General features: G+C 44.1%; 1 protein-coding gene across 11 annotated transcripts in view; it reads left to right on the forward strand.

The window, feature by feature from the left end:
* The window catches only part of ABO (ABO, alpha 1-3-N-acetylgalactosaminyltransferase and alpha 1-3-galactosyltransferase), a 35,332-nt gene that overhangs the window by 6,537 nt on the left and 9,739 nt on the right, over positions 1–19,056 (forward strand). For 7 of the 11 annotated variants that reach the window (XM_053281616.1, XM_053281617.1, XM_053281614.1 and 4 more), the window contains exons 1-4: positions 7,199–7,328; positions 7,616–7,726; positions 11,025–11,121; positions 16,433–16,489. In XM_053281616.1, coding sequence (XP_053137591.1) covers positions 7,645–7,726; positions 11,025–11,121; positions 16,433–16,489 — 236 coding nt within the window. In that variant the 5' untranslated portion in view covers positions 7,199–7,328; positions 7,616–7,644. Of the gene's footprint in view, positions 1–7,198; positions 7,329–7,430; positions 7,452–7,615; positions 7,727–11,024; positions 11,122–16,432; positions 16,490–19,056 lie in introns of those variants that run through there. The other 4 variants (XM_053281620.1, XM_053281619.1, XM_053281615.1 and 1 more) reach the window with 3 other exon arrangements.

The raw sequence follows: 19,056 nt of genomic DNA on the forward strand, positions 1-19,056 counted from the left end.
TGGAGTTTTAAATTCTGATATGGGGGTGGGTGGGTGAAGAGGAAAAGGGTGTGGGATTTTGGCATGGGGTGGAAATCCCTCTCTTTCCGAGGTGGGGTTCGGAAGAAACAGAGCAGACAGATGAGGCACGTTCCGTTTCTAAGCTGTGGAAGAGCACCCACTCTGCTGGAACGACAGGGGTTAATCATTTCAAGGCCATGTGCATAGCATCGGAATATTTTTGGACCCTTTCCTTTCAGCTTCGCCAATGCTGACTTAATTGGTGGCGAAGCCCAGAAGTGTGGGCCTCTGTCGGGTTGCCAACATCTCATTGCCAAAATGAGGGACACAGGTTTGTGGGGGCTGGGAGGTGTATGTAGTGGTAATCCAGAGCCTGAGTATCATTGATGTATCTGTGACGGAATTATATGCGGTTGATTAAATGAGGCACAAATGCTGTCCCTAAAGGGACCAACATTTCATCCCCGTAATGGGGGACAGTTGGCAGCCCTGTGTGAAAACGTGCAAAATAAGAGAGACCCTCTCTCTGATGGATAAGACCTTGACAAGTGGTGGCTCTCTTCTGTTTAGATACAGATTGCTTTCAATACTTAACGCGTGCTTTTTCAGGCTGGGCGGGGGGGGGAGGCATCTCAACCCAGCCATGTCGTCTCTTCCGCCCAAATAAGTGCTGTAGGGATTTCTAGATTTCATCACACAAAGGGAGGAAATTCTCTCTTTTCTGTTTCCATTAAGTTATTTACAGCTTCTTGGTTCGAATCGGAGTAGCCGGCAGCCTCTTTTGCATGCTGAAAATCTGCATGCAGTTTCATAGGCATCTGTCTATAAAATGGCATTTCTTGACGGCATGGCTCCTCAGACGAAGGACTGAAAGGCAGAAAACACTGTACAGTCAACATATCTGCTGACAGAGCTACTTTGGCTGCCAATAGGTTTCCGGGCAAAATACAAAGTGCCGGTTATAACCTATAAAGCCCTAAACGGCTTAGGCCCTGGGTACCTAAGAGAGCGTCTTCTTCGTTATGAGCCCCACCCACCGTCCTCCGTTGAGGTCGTCTGGAGAGGTCCGTCTCCAGTTGCTGCCAGCTCGGCTGGCGACCGCAAGGGGATGGGCCTTCTCGTTTGGTTGCTGCCGGGAGACTGTGGAATGTGCTCCCTACTGAAATACGATCCCCTCCATCTCTGTAAAGTAAAGTGTGCGGTCAAGTCAGATTCCGATTCCTGGCACCAACCGAGCCCTGTGGTTGTCTTTGGTAGAATACAGGAGGGGTAGACCGTTGCCTCCTCCCACGCAGCATGAGATGATGCCTTTCGGCATTTTCCTAGATCGCTGCTGCCCGATATAGTAGCAGTGGGGATTTGAACCGGCAACCTTCTTATTAGTCAAGCATTTCCCTGCTGCGCCACTTAAGGTGACAATGTTTGACAGTTTTTAAAAAGCACTTGAAAAAACCCACCTCTTCACCCAAGCTCTTTAGCTTTTTAAATTTTAAAGTTTTTATCTGTGTTGGTTTCTAGATTGTTTATTATTATTTATTTACACAGTCAGGCAGGTGTTATTGACTGGTTTGTTTTATCCAGAATTATTATTATTTCTTGTTTACACAGTCAGGCAGGTGTTATTGACTGGTTTGTTTTATCCAGACATTGAGTCCTTCCCAAGGACCTGGGATGCCAGAATTTTATTGTCAATGGTTATAGATTTCGTCGCAGAATATAGGCTGTTCCCAGTAAAGCTGCTTTTTGTAATTGGCTGATGGTGATTTCTGTGGCCCCTCTGGGGTTGAGGTGCTCTTCAAGGTCTTTTGGGACTGCACCCAGGGCGCCAATGACCACTGGGATGATTTGGGTCTTTTTCTGCCACAGCCTTTCCATTTCAATTTGTAGATCTTTGTATTTGGTGATTTTTTTCTATTTCTTTTTCTTCTATTCTGCTACCCCCTGGTATTGCTATGTTGATTATTTTGACTTGTTTTTCTTTCTTCTCGACTGCAGTTCTATCTGGTGTATTGTGTGGCAGATGTTTGTCTGCTTGTAGTCGGAAGTCCCATCATATTTTTACATCTTCCTTTTCTTCAACTTTTTCAGTTTTATGGTCCCACCAATGTTTGGCTACAGGTAGCTTGTATTTTTTGCAGATGTTCCAGTGTATCATCCCTGCTACCTTGTCATGCCTTTGTTTGTAGTCAGTCTGTGCGATTTTTAAACAACAGCTGATTAGGTGGTCCACGGTTTCATCTGCTTCTTGACAAAGGCGGCACTTGCTGTTTGTGGTGGATTTTTCGACTTTTGCTCTTATTGCATTTGTTCGTAGTGCCTGTTCTTGTGCAGCCAGTATTAAACCCTCAGTTTCTTTCTTCAAGTTGCCATTCTTAAGCCATTGCCAGGTCTTGGTGATGTCTGATTTTCCACTTATATTGTGCAAATATCGACCATGCAGGGGCTTATTTCTCCATTGTTCTGCTCGGTTCTTGACTTGTTCTTTCTTGTAGGCCTGCTTTCTTTCATTGGTGTTGAATAGTTTCTCGTTCTTGACCATTTGAAGTGCATCTTCTTCACTGTCCTTGATATATTCTTCAAGGCCTCTTTTCTCCTCCTCTACTGTTCGATGGACTTGCAGCATTCCTCTTCCACCTGAGCTGCGAGGGAGGTAGAGCCTATCGACATCACTGCGGGGGTGCAGAGCATGATTGATGGTCATGATTTCCCTGGTCTTACGATCTAGCATCTCTAGCTCTGCCTGGGTCCAGTCTATTGTCCCTGCAGTGTATCTGATAACAGGTATAGCCCAGGTGTTTATGGCTTGTATGGTGTTCCCGCCATTGAGTTTGGACTTGAGGATTTTTCTAACTCTCCTGATGTATTCACTTCCCATTTTTCTTTTAACTGCAGTGTGTGCGATGAAATCCATCTGGAGAATGCCCAAGTATTTGTAACGTTCTTTCTCTTCCAGGCTCTTGATGTTGCTTCCATTGGGCAGTTCCTGTTTTTCTTATTTTCCCTCTGTTCATTATTAATGCAGCACACTTGTCTAGTCCAAACTCCACTGCTATATCGCTACTGAATATACGGACAGTGTTTAGCAGTGATTCGATTTCTGACTGGGACTTTCCATACAACTTCAGATCGTCCATGTACAGCAGATGGTTGATTTGACTTGATGTTTTAGATGTTTGGTATCCGAGGCCTGTTTTGTTTAGTATTTGTGAAAGTGGGGTCATGGCGATTACAAACAACAGAGGGGATAGTGAGTCCCCTTGGAAAATGCCTCTTCTAATGCTAACCTGTCCAAGTGTCTCACCATTGATTGTGTACTGCACATGCTCATTGCTTTTAAAATAAATATCTGAATGTTTTTGCTGAAACCAGTTGTTTCTAAACATTTTAGTATCCATGTATGAGGCAATGAGTCGAAGGCCTTCTTGTAGTCAATCCATTCAACACTTAGATTGGTTTTTCTTCTCTTGCAATTTTCTAAAATCATTTTGTCAGTCAGCAGCTGGTCTTTGTGCCTCTGGTGTTCGGGCAATTTCCTTTCTGTTCAACTGGAAGCTGTTTGTTAGTTAGTAAGTGTTGCATCACTTCATCTGCTATTATTCCAGTTAATAATTTGAACATGGTTGGCAGGCAGGTTATCGGTCTATAATTACTTGGAACTGCACCTTTTGCTGGGTCTTTCATGATGAGATGAATTTTCCCAGTTGTTAGCCATTGTTCAATATCACCTCCTTGCAAAATGTGATTAAACTGTTTTGACAGTTGTTTATGAAGGAAGGCTTGTTAGGTGTTTAAGCCAAAAGCCATGCAGTTCATCGTCGCCTGGAACAGTCCAATTTTTAATTTTCTTTGCTCTTTCACTTATTAATTCTGGTGTTATTATTAGATCTTGCATTTGTTGGTTACATTTTTGACCTCTTTTACCCAGGCTGCTTTTTTATTATAATCTATTGAATTGTCCCATAATTCTTCCAAGAATTGCACTGTTCCTTCTTTATTTGGTGTTTCTATGTTTCTTGCAGTTTTTCCTCCTATGCTTTGGTAGAAACGTTTCTGATTTGACTGGAATTGGAGATTCTGCCTGTGTTGCGTGATTCTGGCTTCGTATCTGCTAATCTTCTTTGACACTGCTGTTATTTGCTGCTTTATTATTTCCAGGACTTCTCTAATTCTCTTTGAATCTAGGTGGTATTTTTGGATCAGATACTGTTTGGTGTTTTCATTCTTCAGCTTCTTGTCTTTCATATCTTTCAATTTACTAGCGTCTGATCTAAGCCTGGAGATTTTATTTTCTAATCTAATCTTCCATTTAGGTGATGTACTGCTTTCTTTTTTTACAGGTCCTCTGATCTTATATCCGAGCTCTTGTGTTGTTATTGTTGCTGCACTGTACATTAATTGGTTTGTTTCTTGCAAATTATTGGTTGTTATTTCTGCAAGTGCAGCATTGACATCTTTTAATGCCTGAGCAAGTTGTTTTTTGGCAACTGTTTTTAGAGCTGGAAGTCGAACCATGGTGGTTGTTTGGTTCATGTGCTCAGTTATTGTTTGCTTTAGTTCTTGTTGCTTTTCTGTTAAACGGCATTTGGGTTTTTGAGGTGAAGGCAAAGGGGAGGTTGCCTGGTTTTGATTTTTCCAGAATAATAATAATAATAATAATAATAATTATTATTATTATTATTATTATTATTATTATTATTACATTTATATCCCACTCTTCCTCCAAGGAGCTCAGAGCAGTGTACTGCATACTTGAGTGTCTCTTTCACAACAACCCTGTGAAGTAGGTTAGGCTGAAAGAGAAGTGACTGTCCCAGAGTCACCCAGCTAGTATGATGGCTGAATGGAGATTTGAAATCAGGTCTCCCTGGTCCTAGACCAGCACTCTAACCACTAGCTGGCTCTGTTTATACTGTTTAAAGGCGTTTGTGTATGTTCTAACTTGTTTTATGTGCTTGTTAACCGCCCAGAGATGAAAGTTTGGGGCGGTGCACACATTTGATAAATAAATAAATATTGCCAACTCTGGGCATGATGACCCATCCAAGCATCAGCAAGCCGAACGGATTTGCATGGTAAAGACCCCTTCTTGAAATCTGGAGGTCTGACTTGGTATAAGGCAGCTTGTTTCTGTTGAAATCAATGGAACTGCTTAATCCTGTCTGGAATGGGGGCTGTGTTTCCTTTCCAAGGAAAGATGGGTGGCGGGACGGTGAGCCACTGCACCAGGTGAAACAGTCCACGTCAGTCTGATCTTGCTGTTCATTTCTGGCAAACAAAAACTGCACACGATACACTGCTTCTGAGCATGGAGGTTTCATTTCGCTCTCATTCCTGCAAACCACAGTGTTATTTTAACCCCAAAGGTTCCGATTTGCTTCCAAGTGTTATATTTCCCACTTACACTCTCAAAACATCTGGCTTATGGCCTTGGCCTAATTTCCCCTCCCCGTTGAGACATACTTTTAAGCAGTGCCGTCGTAAAATATCCTCAAGGCGTGGGGGTATATACCAACAATTGCAAGCGCCATTGATAGGGCGTGTATCATAGGTAGCTAAGTGCTGTTCAAACCAATCGTGCTTTTTGGCTGTTGAAGCAAATTGCAAATAATATCCCAACACTGGGATAAGTTGTTTTGCGTAGCCGTATTCCTCTTTTCAAATTCCTACTGATGTGAACATGGTTCGTCCCTGGGGCTGCCTCTTGGTCAATCAAACAGACTCAGTGGGAATCATTTAGAGGCTTTGATTGCTACTGCAGTTTAGCAATAGGTAATCAAGGGGCTTACGCTCTCAAACCGATTACAGTTTGGTTATAGGTGCATCTTACATTTATACAAACAATCTGAATGATGCCGACACCCTAGACACAGTATACGTGGTAATAAAATTGTGGTCTAAGTATCTAGTATGCATGCGAATGATTCATTGTTCATCTGGTGATTACTCCTTATTTGGTTAGATCCTGTTTTCTTAACTGTCAGCCAAGAACAGTGAGAACCTTGTGAGAACCAAGTTTCATAGATACAATTTAGTGGAGAGAGATAATGACGTTGATCGTGAGAGGCAGTGATGTCCCTGAGCTGGGCTGGGGTTACTTTAAGTTAGAATGAGGTATTCTGGGCAAACATGGAGTTTCTTTGGTTTTCTAAACACATCACTACTTTCTGTTGGAGGGAGAAAATGCACTGGAAAAATCCAGTTGTGAGACTTTTTAATTGCAACAAACAACAGTTTCTAGATGTTGGGAGGGGGATAAAACAGAACTGTGAGTCAAGGCCAGAGATGTGGGTTTTCTGGAAATTTTCAAACAGGGGAATTTTTCAGGAGAGACTACCAGAAAAGTTTTCTGGAATCACCCCCCCCCCGAAAAATTTCCCATGCAATGTGTTTTGCTCATTGGTATAAAAGCTGCAATTTCCCCCCCCCCTCATAATATGTACATTTTTCTGATGCCCTAAATAGATGGTGATCTGATGTGGCCTGTTGTTTGAGCTAAATATTTAGTGTTAAAAACACTTAATGTGGTTTAAATATTATGCTGAAACAAATTCAAAGCTTTATGAGGAAAGAAATTGTTTATTGGAATGCTCAGTCAAACATCTCTCAATAATAATAATAATAATAATAATAATAATAATAATAATAATAATAATTCAATTTCTATACCGCCCTTCCAAAAATGGCTCAGGGCGGTTTACAAAGAGAAATAACAAACAAATAAGATGGCTCCCTGTCCCCAAAGGGCTCACATTCTAAAAAGAAACTTAAGACACACACCAGCAACTGTCACTGGAGGGATGCTGTGCTGGGGGCGGATAGGGCCAGTTACTCTCCCCCTGCTAAATAAAGAGAATCACCACGGTAAAAGGTGCCTCTTTGCCCAGTTAGCAGGGGTTACACTAGGGATAACCACCTGAAAAACATTAACCAAAACTTTGAAACTGCCAAGCTTTTGTTTGGCCTCTGTTCATTGCTACAAATGAATGTGTTGAAACGGATTTTTTTTTTTCCACAGGAAAAAATTCCAGAAAATTTTCCATTTGGGGGGGAAATTTTTTCCCCCCTGCAGCAAATGTCCAGCCTCACATCTCTGGTCAAGACTTCAATTTCCTGTCAGGTTGTCCTATGGGGACTCTTCCGCTTTCTATAGAGCGGGATAGAAATGTACATTTCTCTCATGCTCTTCCCCCAATGAGCCTTTCGTTTGAGGTAGCGGTTGAACATTTGAAGGCCTGGATGGAAAATTTAGGCTCGGGGAAATCTGTGGCTTTTTGAGGGCTCTGCAGTTAAAGCTTGAAAGGTCTGGAGTAAAAAAAGTTTGTTCTCAGGTCAGCTTGTTAACTCTTTTTGTTCCCTTTTTGCGGGGAAAAAAAAAAGTTCCCTTTTTGCGAAGTCACAGAGGCCTGGAGCGGAGGTCTAATCCAGGGGGCAAGGCCCCACTCTGCAAAACTGTCAGTATCCGTCTGATAAAGGGTCACTGGAGGCAGATCTAAAAACGTCCTCTTTTGCTGACGCATAATAAGATTCTGGTGCATTGGTGTGCGTGTCTGAAATCAACTGTTGTCGTATTATTTAGTCTTGTTTTGTGAACTGACAAACTTGTTTACTCTTGCAGGCAGTAAAGGAACAAGCTGCTACCTTTTCATGATAGATTCAAAAATGATGCTAACAATTAGAAACCTGGCTTCTGCCTGTAAGAAGGAGGAAAACCAGTTCTTCAGAAATTGTAAGCGCATGTTGCGGAAAATGCCTTCGGCACCTTAAAGAATAGTTAATTAGCCCATGCAATCATGAGGTTTATTAGTTATGGGAGGAGAGCTGGTGTTGTGGTAGTGATGTGTTTTAGAAAAACCAAAGTAACTCCATTTTACTTAGAATACCAAAGCATCTCCAAGTTTGCTTAGAAAACCTAATTCTAACTTAAAGTAACCCCAGCCAAGCTCAGAGACATACGGCCAATGTCATTATCTCTCTCCACTAAAATGTATCTATGAAACTTGGTTCTCACAAGATTCTCATTGTTCTTTGCTGACAAGTTAATAAAACAGGATGTAACCAAATAAGGGGTGATCACCAGATGAACAATGAATCATTCGCATGCGTACTAGATACTTAGTCCACCATTTTACTGCCACGTATACTATGTCAGCATCATTCAGATTGTCTGTATAAATGTAAGATGCACCTATAACCAATTGGTATTCAATGTGGAGCGTGAGCCCCATTGTCTACCTGCTTCTGCAGAGCATTAAACCAAGCCTCTAATTGATTCCCACTGTGTCTGTTTGATTGGCTTAAGGCGGACCCAGGGACGAACTGAATTCACATCAGTAGCGAGAGCATAAATGGTCTCCTTTGCTAAGCAGGGTCCAGCCTGGTTTGCATTTGAATGGGAGACTACATGTGTGAAGACTGTAAGATATTCCCCTTAGGGGATGGGAAGACCACCTGCCTGCTTGCATGCATAAAGTCCCAGGTTCCTTTCCTGACAGCATCTCCAGATAGGGCTGAGAGAGACTCCCAGCCTTGGAGAAGCCGCTGCCAGTCTGTGTAGACGATACTGAGCTAGATGAACCAAGGGTCTGACTCAGTATATAGCAGCTTCCTATGTTGTGGTGGCCATCTTGATGCTGCCGTCACAGGAATGCACTACATGTGAGAGAGTGGCACCATGGAAATTCTTCATTGTGAGGGTCTTCGAATCAAACAAAACAATCTGTGTATAAACTCGTCATTTACGTTGCCATGGGACACGTTTGTTATACGCGGTTCTCCCACACTTGAAGCGTTCACTTCTTTGAATTTCAAATCACTTTGAGCTGTCTTATTACTGCAGAAATATTGCAGTTGAGTGTGCTACTGCTTATGAAAGGTGAGGCCTCAACAAATATGTGCAGGAATGAGATTAAAGGGTCAGGTAGATGCTATTGGGGAACTTATTCATCTCCAGCAATGCCCTCGTCACAAACCTGCCTCTTGATTTTCACCAGCATGGAGGGAAGAACTTCCTTATCAACTTTATACTGTATTCCTTACAACTCTGACATCACACAGTGTTCCTTGCAAAACTGGGGTTATCTACATCCTTGAATAAGATCGTGCATAAATGTGACTAAATATGTGTTGCAGTCATAAAAGTGACCTGTAACATTTGGCTTGCCCCACTGTTCTTGATTGATCCTGTCTGCTTCTCTTTTTTAACTCAGTTCTTTATCAACGATGAGCCCCTGCTAACTTGGCAAAGAGGCACCTTTTTAATGTGGTGATTCTCTTTATTTAGCAGGGGGAGAGCAACTGGCCCTATCCACCCCCAGCACAGTACTTCCAGTGACTGTTGCTGGTGTGTGTCTTAAGTTTATTTTTAGACTGTGAGCCCTTTGGGGACAGGGATCCATCTTATTTATTTATTTATTATTTCTCTGTGTAAACCGCCCTGAGCCATTTTTTGAAGGGCGGTATAGAAATCGAATGAATCAATGAATGAACGAACGACCCACTTGATGTCCTTGGGACTAATCAGCCTCATTCTTCCCCATCTGTAAAATGGGTACGATGCTTGTGCTAGCTGGAGGAAGAATAGCATTTTCTCAGGGAGAGCACATTGCAGCTTGAGTCCTGGGGAAATGCAAAGAGAATCACAACCAGTAAGACTGAGAACTCCTGGTTGTGAGCAGTGTACCTCTTTATTTACAGTATATACTGTTCTTTGGGCAAACTTCACGAAGCGGTTTACATCACATTATTAAAATAGTAAAGGGTCGATTAAAAACAGCAATGCTAAAAGGAAACACCCAATGGGAGGCAGGCAGCAGACAAGCTTGTCAAAAAGCTGGATCTTTTCATGCTGGATTTTAAAATCAGATGTTCTCCCTCGCTCCCAACTTCCGGCAAGATGGATCCCTGGTTGCTCCGGTGTGGCGTTTGGGAGAGCGAAAGGAATAATTTAACAGATAGTATGGAAAATTCTGTCTTAATTAGGGTTACCAACTGTCTCTTATTAGCAAGGGTGCCCCTTATTTCAGTCCCAAATGGTCTGTCCCTTACAGGGTGCCAGTTGTCCCTTAATTTGAGTGAGTCCTGCGTACAATTCTGGTCACCGCATCTAAAAAAGGGCATTGTAGAACTGGAAAAGGTGCAGAAGAGGGCAACCAAGATTATCAGGGGCCTGGAGCACCTTTCTTGTGAGGCAAGGCTACAACACCTGGGGCTATTTAGTTTAGAAAAAAGACAACTGAGGGGAGACATGAGAGAGGTCTATAAAATCATGCATGGTGTGGAGAAAGTGGAGAGAGAGAAATTCTTCTCCCTCTCCCATAACACTAGAACCAGGGGTCATCCTATGAAATGGATGGCCAGGAAATTTAGGACCAACAAAAGGAAGTACTTTTTCACACAACACATCATCAACTTGTGGAATTCTCTGCCACAAGTTGTGGTGACAGCCAACAACCTGGATGGCTTGAAGAGGGGCTTGGATAACTTCATGGAGGAGAGGTCTATCAAGGGCTACTAGTCAGAGGGCTACAGGCCACCTCCAGCCTCAGAGGCAGGATGCCTCTGAGTACCAGTTTCAGGGGAGCAACAGCAAGAGAGAAGGCATGCCCTCAGCTCCTGCCTGTGGCTTCCAGCGGCATCTGGTGGGCCACTGTGCGAAACAGGATGCTGGACTAGATGGGCCTCCTTGGGCCTGATCCAGCAGGGCTGTTCTTATGTTCTAATGGGAAGACTGTAGATCTGGGATTCCCAGATCAAACCAGCTATTTTCACTAATAATGAAATAAAGGTGATATGTTCAGTATCTTTTTTGAAGACCAAATTACATCACACCCTAACCATGGTTATATCAATAAGCAGAAAGGAAGCAATCTAAGTTGTAACTAGTTTAAGTTGAAAGTGGTTAAAACACATCCAGGATCACCTCTGCATCCTCCTGCCTCAAGTCCTTTATTTAGGCAGTGAGATGTTGGCAGCCCTAGAATATTGCTTTGAATCCAGCATCCATGCTTAAATTTATTTCATTTCAGGGCAAGCAGGAGGGATCGGAAATCTTCTTTCCAAGTGGCGTGTTCATCTCCTCTTTGGGTTAATCCTCTTGCCCTGTATCATCCTGGGATACGTCTGGTAAGCCAGTGGTTTGGATAAAGTTGTGGGCTGACTTCCAGATGAGCGAAACCCATGCCCGAGTGTATTAGGGACTAGTGCTGTGCTGGGGCAAGCATGCTTGCATGTACACAACAGAGTCCACAACCTGTGTGGCAGGCCTCTCGTGTGAACATGTCCACAAAGAGCTTCAAGCATCCCTGTGACTTTGCACAGCCACATGATTTTCTGGCATTAGTGCAAGTTTGCTTTGCAAACACTTCATGGGTCCGGTGTTGTGGTAGCAAGCATGACTTGTCCCCTTTGCTAAGCAGGGTTCACCCTGGTTTGCATTTGAATGGGAGACTACAGGTGAGCACTGTTAGATATTCCCCTTAGGGGATGGGGCCACTCTGGGAAAAGCACCTGCCTGCTTGCATGAAGACAGTTCCAAGTTCCCTCCCTGGCAGCATCTCCAAGATAGGGCTGGGAGAGACTCTTGCCTTCAAGCATCCCTGTGACTTTGCACAGCAATGTGATTTTCTGGCCTTAGTGCCGAAATTTGCTTTGCAAATGGGTCTGGTCTTGTGGTAGCAAGCATGAATGGCCCCCTTTGCTAAGCAGGGTTCACCCTGGTTTACATTTGAATGTGAGACTACCCTGGAGAAGCCGCTGCCTGGAGCCACTGCATGAATGCTAACCCTTTGCTAAGCAGGGTTCACCCTGGTTTGCATTTGAATGGGAGACTAACCCTGGAGAGGCCGCTGCCAGTTTGGGTAGACAATACTGAGCTAGATGGACCAATGGTTTGACACAGTATAAGGCAGCTTCCTAGGTCAGCCATGGTTTTTGGACTATCTTATGGGCAACCCTGGGATTCCTTTCCCCTTTCCCCTTTCCCCTTCTCCCTCCTTCTCTTTCTCACTCTCTCTCAAGCCAAACCTACCCATCCTCTTTCCCTCTTTCTTTTTTAGCTTTTTCTCTTCCTTTCTCTCCCTCTCTCTCCCCTCAAGCCTGCCCCATCCCCTTTCCCTCTCCCTCTCCCCCTCTTTCTCTCTCATCTTCCACACAGGTGGATTTTGCGGTGAAGGATCAAAACAGTGTGTGGTGAAGGATCAAAGTGCAATTTTAATCAAAATTTCAGAGAAAAGCTTCTCTTAATTTTTTCCTTACATGTGCTCCATGTTAAGTGGGGTGATTTGTATGAATCATAAACTGTGAGATCATGGGGGCTTGTATGATTTCCCCTTACAAGTGCACTAGTTTCAAGTTTGTTAGTGAATTATCAAGAAGGGCCTCTGCTGTTTTCCTTTTTAACAACTGTATTTACGTATTTTATTAGAATGAAATTAAATTCTAAATTAATCTGGGCCTGCCAACAAAAGTTAAATTGAAAATAAATTCATTTTAATTTGATTTAATTAATTAATATTAAGTGTTAACTTTAATCACCAGCACCCTAAAGATTGACCTCGGCCCCCACACGCCTGGTCAGTTGTCCCCTGTTATTCTCTATTGTCAGTTTTATAGGGGGTGCTCGTATTAAGTTCATTGCTCCTCTCGTAAAGAATCATCCTGGCCATACGGATCAGTTTTACTTGGACTTCTTGCTGTCCAATTGTAAATCTGCAACCTCTATTCATGTGGCCACGTTTTTGTTTTGTTGCATCCAAACTTCGTAGAGTCTGTATTAGCAATTTGATTGAATATATTGTAAATTATAAATGTATTATTTTAAATCTTAAGCTGGTCTAAGGTCCGTCATAAACTTACTACTACGACTACTACGGTCAGTTTCGGCCCACCAGGGCATTTGAATGGTGCACCCCTGGCTTAGATGGACCAGTGGTCTGGCCTCCTATGTTCAAGCCACTTGCTATGTTCCTATGAGGGTTAAGCGGTCCCAAACATCTGGCCAGCTGCTGCAGACAAACCTGAGAGCGACCAGCAGTTACCGAGCTGCCTAATGCGCTCCTCAGCTCCAGAGTGGCTTCTGGCTCTCTGTAAATCAGCCTTGAGTTGCAGTGCAAAAGAGATCTTCTGTACTTTTCAAGCAAAGCTACCCCTTTCGTGACTACAGTGGAAGATTCTTTCCAGCGTATCAGTGCGGTTGCGTCTTTAATAAGACTGTTGACTTTGCCACACACTTAGGGAGAACTGCACGGTAAAACAAGCCACGTCAACTCTCTCTGTTTGCAGACTGGCATCTCCTCATGTTGGCTGTGTAGAGGAAAGAGGAGAGCAGGGAGCTTTTTTTACCCCTGGCTTTGCGTCTGTAACTCCTCCGGAATGGAGGTGTGCATTCCCCTATTGGCCAGATTTACCCCGAAGTCCCTGTGAATGATCAGGGAGCACTTCACACACGATTCGGGTTTTTCATCGCACAGTAGAGTGTAGCCTGGTTTAAATCCAGGGTTTTTTAAAAAATCAACTTTTTGCATTGGTTTTTTGGGGGGCAACTTCAGACTCACAGTAAAGCCTCTGAGTAAATGTGCAGATCTGTGCCTGCTGTGTGAAAAATATCCTGCTGAAAGAAGAGCCTCCCCATCTCTGTCATCTTTTAAAAGGGTTGTTAAGAGGTGTTTATTCCGCCAGGCTTTAGAATTACTTAGACTTACAGAATCTATCACGGAGTTTAAATTTTAAATTGTTTTAATGCGTTAATGTTTTAGTTTTATTTTATGGTCAGTTGCCCAGAGATGTGAGTTTTGGTTGGCATAAGGATGCTAGCTAGTACTTACTTTGCTTATGTAAGTAAGGAAAGGGCCATTCCAATTTCAGTTCAAAGTGTCTTGCAGATCTGGAATGTTTTATTATTTCCTGTTGCTTGGAGCTGAACGTTAATGATTAACTGCTCTGATGGCAGGTTTCTAATCCTGCTGCAGGGTGTGGTGCATGTGTGTAGTGTGTTTTCTCTTGATTTCCTTGCATTAATATTTTGAACTTTTCGTTATAGTGCAATGGCAATTACCGTTTGCTACTTCACTGAGAACAAACAATTTGATGAGAAATTTTAAAAGTATTCTTATGTACCCTTCTGGTCCACTGTTTACTAGGATGTAGACTTTTATCTCGTAGACAATTTTAGATCTTATTCTAAATTTTATATTTTATATTTAAATCTTCTCCTACCTTATTACTACTCCATACTTTTATAGTTTCATAGCAGTAGTTTTATATTTTATCTGTTATATTCCCTGCTTGTATCTTATGTATTTTATGGTTCTTAGCTGGTCTAAGACCGAATAAAGGTGATTGATTGAATGACTGCAAAGAGGAAACCAGGAATTGAAACCTACCCATTCCCTGCTTAACTGAGCAAAGAGGCACCTTTTTAAAGCAGTGATTCTCTTGTATTTATCAGGGGGAGAGCAACTGGCCCTATCCACCCCCAGCACAGCATCCCTCCAGTGGCTGTTGCAGGATTCTCTCTTACGTTTCTTTTTTAGATTGTGAGCTCTTTGGAGACAGGGAGACATTTTATTTATTTCACTTTTTTAAAATTTAACCGCTTTGGGAACTTTTGTTGAAAAGCAGAATATAAATATTGGTCGTATTCATATTAGAACCAGGAATTTGTATTAGAACCAGGAAGTAGCAAACAGTAATTGCCATTGCATTATAATGAAAAGTCAAAAAAATAACACAAGGAAATCAGGAAAAAAACACAACACACACACACCCCACATCCTGCAGCAGGATCAGAAACTGCCATCAGAGCAGTTTATCATTAACTGTTCTGGGGTCCCTAGACTGTTGGACTACAACTCCCATCATCCCCAGCCACAATGGCCTGGAGCATTTGAACACAGGAAGCTGCCTTATACCAAGTTGAACCATCGGTCCATCTAGTTCAGTATTGTCTACACTGACTGGCAGCTGCTTCTCCAAGAAGTCTTTCCCAGGCCAGTAGATGCTGTCAGGGATTGAATCTGGGAACGTCTTCAGGTAAAGCAGAAATTTTATCATGGGGTTACAGTCCAGAGCTGATCTTGTAGTAGCAAGCATGACTTGTCCCCTTAGCTAAGCAGAGTCTGCCCTGGTTGCCTATGAAAGGGAGACTAGAAGTATGAGCACTGCAAGATATTCCCCTTAGGGGATGGAGCTGCTCTGGGAAGAGCAGAAGAAAGTTCCAAGTTCCCTCCCTGGCAGCATCTCCAGGTAGGGCTGAGAGAGACTCCTTTCTGCAGCCTCGGAGAAGCCGCTGCCAGTCTGTGTAGGCAATACTGAGCTAGATGGACTCATGGTCTGACTCAGTAGAAGACAGCTTCCTGTGTTCACTGTACATATTTCTTCACAGAGGAGCGAAGCAATTATTAAACCAGTTTAAAACTGGCTGTGTAGACAATACTGAACTAGATGGTGGTCTGACTCAGTATATGGCAGCTTCCTATGTTCCTATCCTCTGTTCTTCTAACTTTTTATAGCGGAAACTGCCTTATACTGAGTCAGACCATAGGTCCATCTTGCTCAGTATTGTCAGCATTGACTGGCAGCAGTATTTCCAAGGTTTCGGGTAGTAGTCTCCCAGCTCTGCCTGGAAGTGCTGCAAGGAATTGAGCCCAGACCTTCTGACTGATTGATTTAAGTGTTGTCAGGTCTTTGTGACCACATAGATGGATTCTCTTTGGGATGATCTGCCTTCATCTTGGCCTTTGAGTTCTCTCAGTGGTGCCTTCATTGCTGTCGTCATCGAGTCCGTCCACCTTGCTTCTGGTCGTCCTCTTTTTCTCTTTCCTTCCACTTTTTCCACTTTACTTTTTATTTCTTTTTCTTTTTCTTTCTTTCTTTTTCTTTTCTTTTTCTTTTTTCTTTTCCTTCCACTTCCCCCCCGCTTTCCCCGCACTTTTTCCACTTTTCCATTTTTTTCTCTCCCCCACTTTTCCCACTTTTTCTTTCCTTCCACTTTTTCTTTCCTTCCACTTTTTCTCTCCCCCACTTTTTCTTTCCTTCCACTTTTTCTTTCCTTCCACTTTCTCCAGCATTATGGACTTCTCAAGGGAGCTGGCCATCTTCTCATAATGTGGCCAAAGTCTTATAGTTTGAGCCTGGCCATTTGTGCCTCGAGTGAGAATCCTGGATTGATTTGTTCTGTGATCCATCTATTTGTTCTCCTGGCTATCCATGGTATTCTGTCCATTCAGACCTCCTGAATGCAAAGCAAATGCTCTGCCACTGAGTTCCAGCCCCATTTGAAGACTCAAGGTTGGAATTGCTAATGAGATAATTAATTTTGATCACCAAGTTGCGGCCAACTGACGTAGAACTGGTGTTTTGCTGTTTAATTTGTGATAACCAGGACTGTGCATGCTTGATTCTATATTTGAAATGATTTATTACAATGTTTTTCCAGGCAAGTATACAAAGGAAGTTGGCTGGACTGGAGGATCTCAATGACATGTGCAGACAGGTAAATTTAAATTATGCCTGGGTGTGGTGGGGATTCTTGTGATGGCCCGTAACTGAGATGGCTTTACAGCAGGATTAGGCAAATGCTTGGAGTAAAGATCTGCAAATGGTTATTAAAAGTAAAGTGTGCCATGAAGTCGATTTCAACTCCTGGCGCCCTACCCTTTTTTTAGGTAGAATACAGGAGGGCTTGACCATTGCCTCCTCCTGCACAGTATGAGATGACGCCTTTCAGCATCTTCCTATATCGCTGCTGCCTGATATAGTACCAGTGGGGAATCAAACTGGCAACCTTCTGCTTGTTAGTCAAGCATTTCCCCACTGCGCCACTTAAGGTGGTAAAGGTAAAGTGTGCTGTCGAATCGGTGTCGACTCCTGGCGCCCACAGAGCCCTGTGGTTTTCTTTGGTAGAATACGGGAGGGGTTGACCATTGCCTCCTCCCGTGCAGTAGGAGATGATGCCTTTCAGCATCTTCCTACCTTGCTGCTGCCCAACAGGGGTGTTTCTTATAGTCTGGGAAACATACCAGCGGGGATTTGAACTGGCAGCCTCTGGCTTGCTAGTCAAGTCATTTCCCCGCTGTGCCACTAGGTGGCATGAGCTGCCCATACCAGATAAAATTTCCATGTATATAGGCTGGTCTACCCAGTGATGGCTCAAAGCCTCCGTAGACCTGAAGCACGGCACCAACGGCAGCCTCTCCCCCTCACATCTCCTTTTCCTATTCGGGGTGGTTGCTATTGCCGTGGTTTCACGAGGCGTGCATGAACCTCTGCTTCAGTGGCCACCTCCTAGCCCAGTATCCAAGCTGCCGCCTGCTTGTCCTTTCCCCGTTCTTTTCTTCTTTGTTTATTTATTTATATATCTGCTTGCTGTCTCCTTTAGGACAGAAAACAAAGGTTTGCTGCCTCCCCGGTTAGGGGTGTGCACAGAGGAGGCCCTTCATTCATTCATTCATTCATTCATTTCATTTCTATACCGCCCTTCCAAAAATGGCTCAGGGTGCTTTACGCAGAGAAATAATAAATAAATAAGATGGCTCCCTGTCCCCTGAAGGGCTCACAATCTAAAAGAAACATAAGATCGATACCAGCAACAGTCACTGGAGGCGGGGTGCTTTGCTGGGGACGGATAGGGCCAGTTACTCTCCCCCTGCTCAGTAAAGAGAATCACCACGGTAAAAGGTGCCTCTTTGCCAAGTTAGCAGTAAATTTAACTGTTTATACTGTTTTACATTTGCTATGTTTTAGCTCTGTACGCTGCCTAGAAATGTCTCTATCGGGTGGTACAGAAATTTATTCATTCAGTCATTCATTCATTCGATTTCTATACCGCCCTTCCAAAAATGGCTCAGGGCGGTTTACAAAGAGAAATAACAAACAAATAAGATGGCTCCCTGTCCCCAAAGGACTCACAATCTAAAAAGAAACAAAAGACAGACACCAGCAACAGTCACTGGAGGTGGACAGGGCCAGTTACTCTCCCCCTGCTCAATAAAGAGAATCACCACATTAATAGGTGCCTCTTTGCCCAGTGAGCAGGCCTCCGAACTGGTTTGAAGGTGGGGGGGTGCATCTTTAAGGGCGGGAGAGGGTGCACTTACCCCTCACTCAGCCTTTTCTCCGCCGGCGCTCCGGGTTTTTGAAAGACCATCGGGGCAGCAGCGTACCTCCCTGCCACCCCATTGCCCCCTTTACTAGAAGTATCCTGACACGCCTGTGTGCGTCAGGCACGGGTGTGTGCCCCCGCCGGGTCTGTACCTGCCCGGAACGTGCACGCACCTGTTCGCAGCGTGGTGCATTAACTTCTGGTTACTTCCAGTAAAGAGGGCAACAGGGTGGCAGGGAAGTATGTTGCCGCCCTGATGGACTTTTAAAAAATGGAGCACCGGCTGGGGCAGGTGGGGGGGAAGCAGAGGGAAGGATAAGTGCACCCTCCCCCACCCTTCAAGATGCCCCCCCACCGGTGCCTTCAAACCAGCCCCGCCTGCAGATCCCTAACCCTGGTCTGAGCCTTGTCTTCTCAAGAGCTGCTTTCAAAAAAAGCTAGAGGCAAGAGGCCTCTCAATCCCAGTTGCGGGGGGGGGGGCTGCCCTCCTCCCCTCTTGCATGTGGGCTTCTCAGGGGCATCTGGTGGGCTACTGTGGGAAACAGGATGCTGGACTGGATGGGCCTCCTTGGGCCTGACCCAGCAGGGAGGTTCTTAGGTTCTCCTTGTTCTCCCACACCAGTGACTGCCCGGCTAATAATGAAAAGGGGAAGGAAGCCGAAGAGGAAATGATGAAAGAGCAGTAGCGAGGGCAGATACTAGCGCGGGCAGGCTCAGACTGGCCCACAGGGCAACAGGGCATATTCTTGGTGCGCCCCACCCACCGGGTGCCCCTGCGCCCCAACTCCCACCCTTAATGACCCATTCTGCTCAAAACCCGGCGCCCTCTCCACATGCATTCCACCGCCCTCTCAATGCCCCCAGTCTGGCCCTGAGCTCAGGGGTGGGCAATATTAAGGGAGCAATACCAGGGATGGGGTGGGCAAACTTGGCCTGTTGCTGAATGTCAACTCCCATCA

Source organism: Hemicordylus capensis, chromosome 17 (genome assembly GCF_027244095.1).
Source record: "Hemicordylus capensis ecotype Gifberg chromosome 17, rHemCap1.1.pri, whole genome shotgun sequence".
NCBI classification, from domain to species: Eukaryota; Metazoa; Chordata; class Lepidosauria; order Squamata; family Cordylidae; genus Hemicordylus; species Hemicordylus capensis.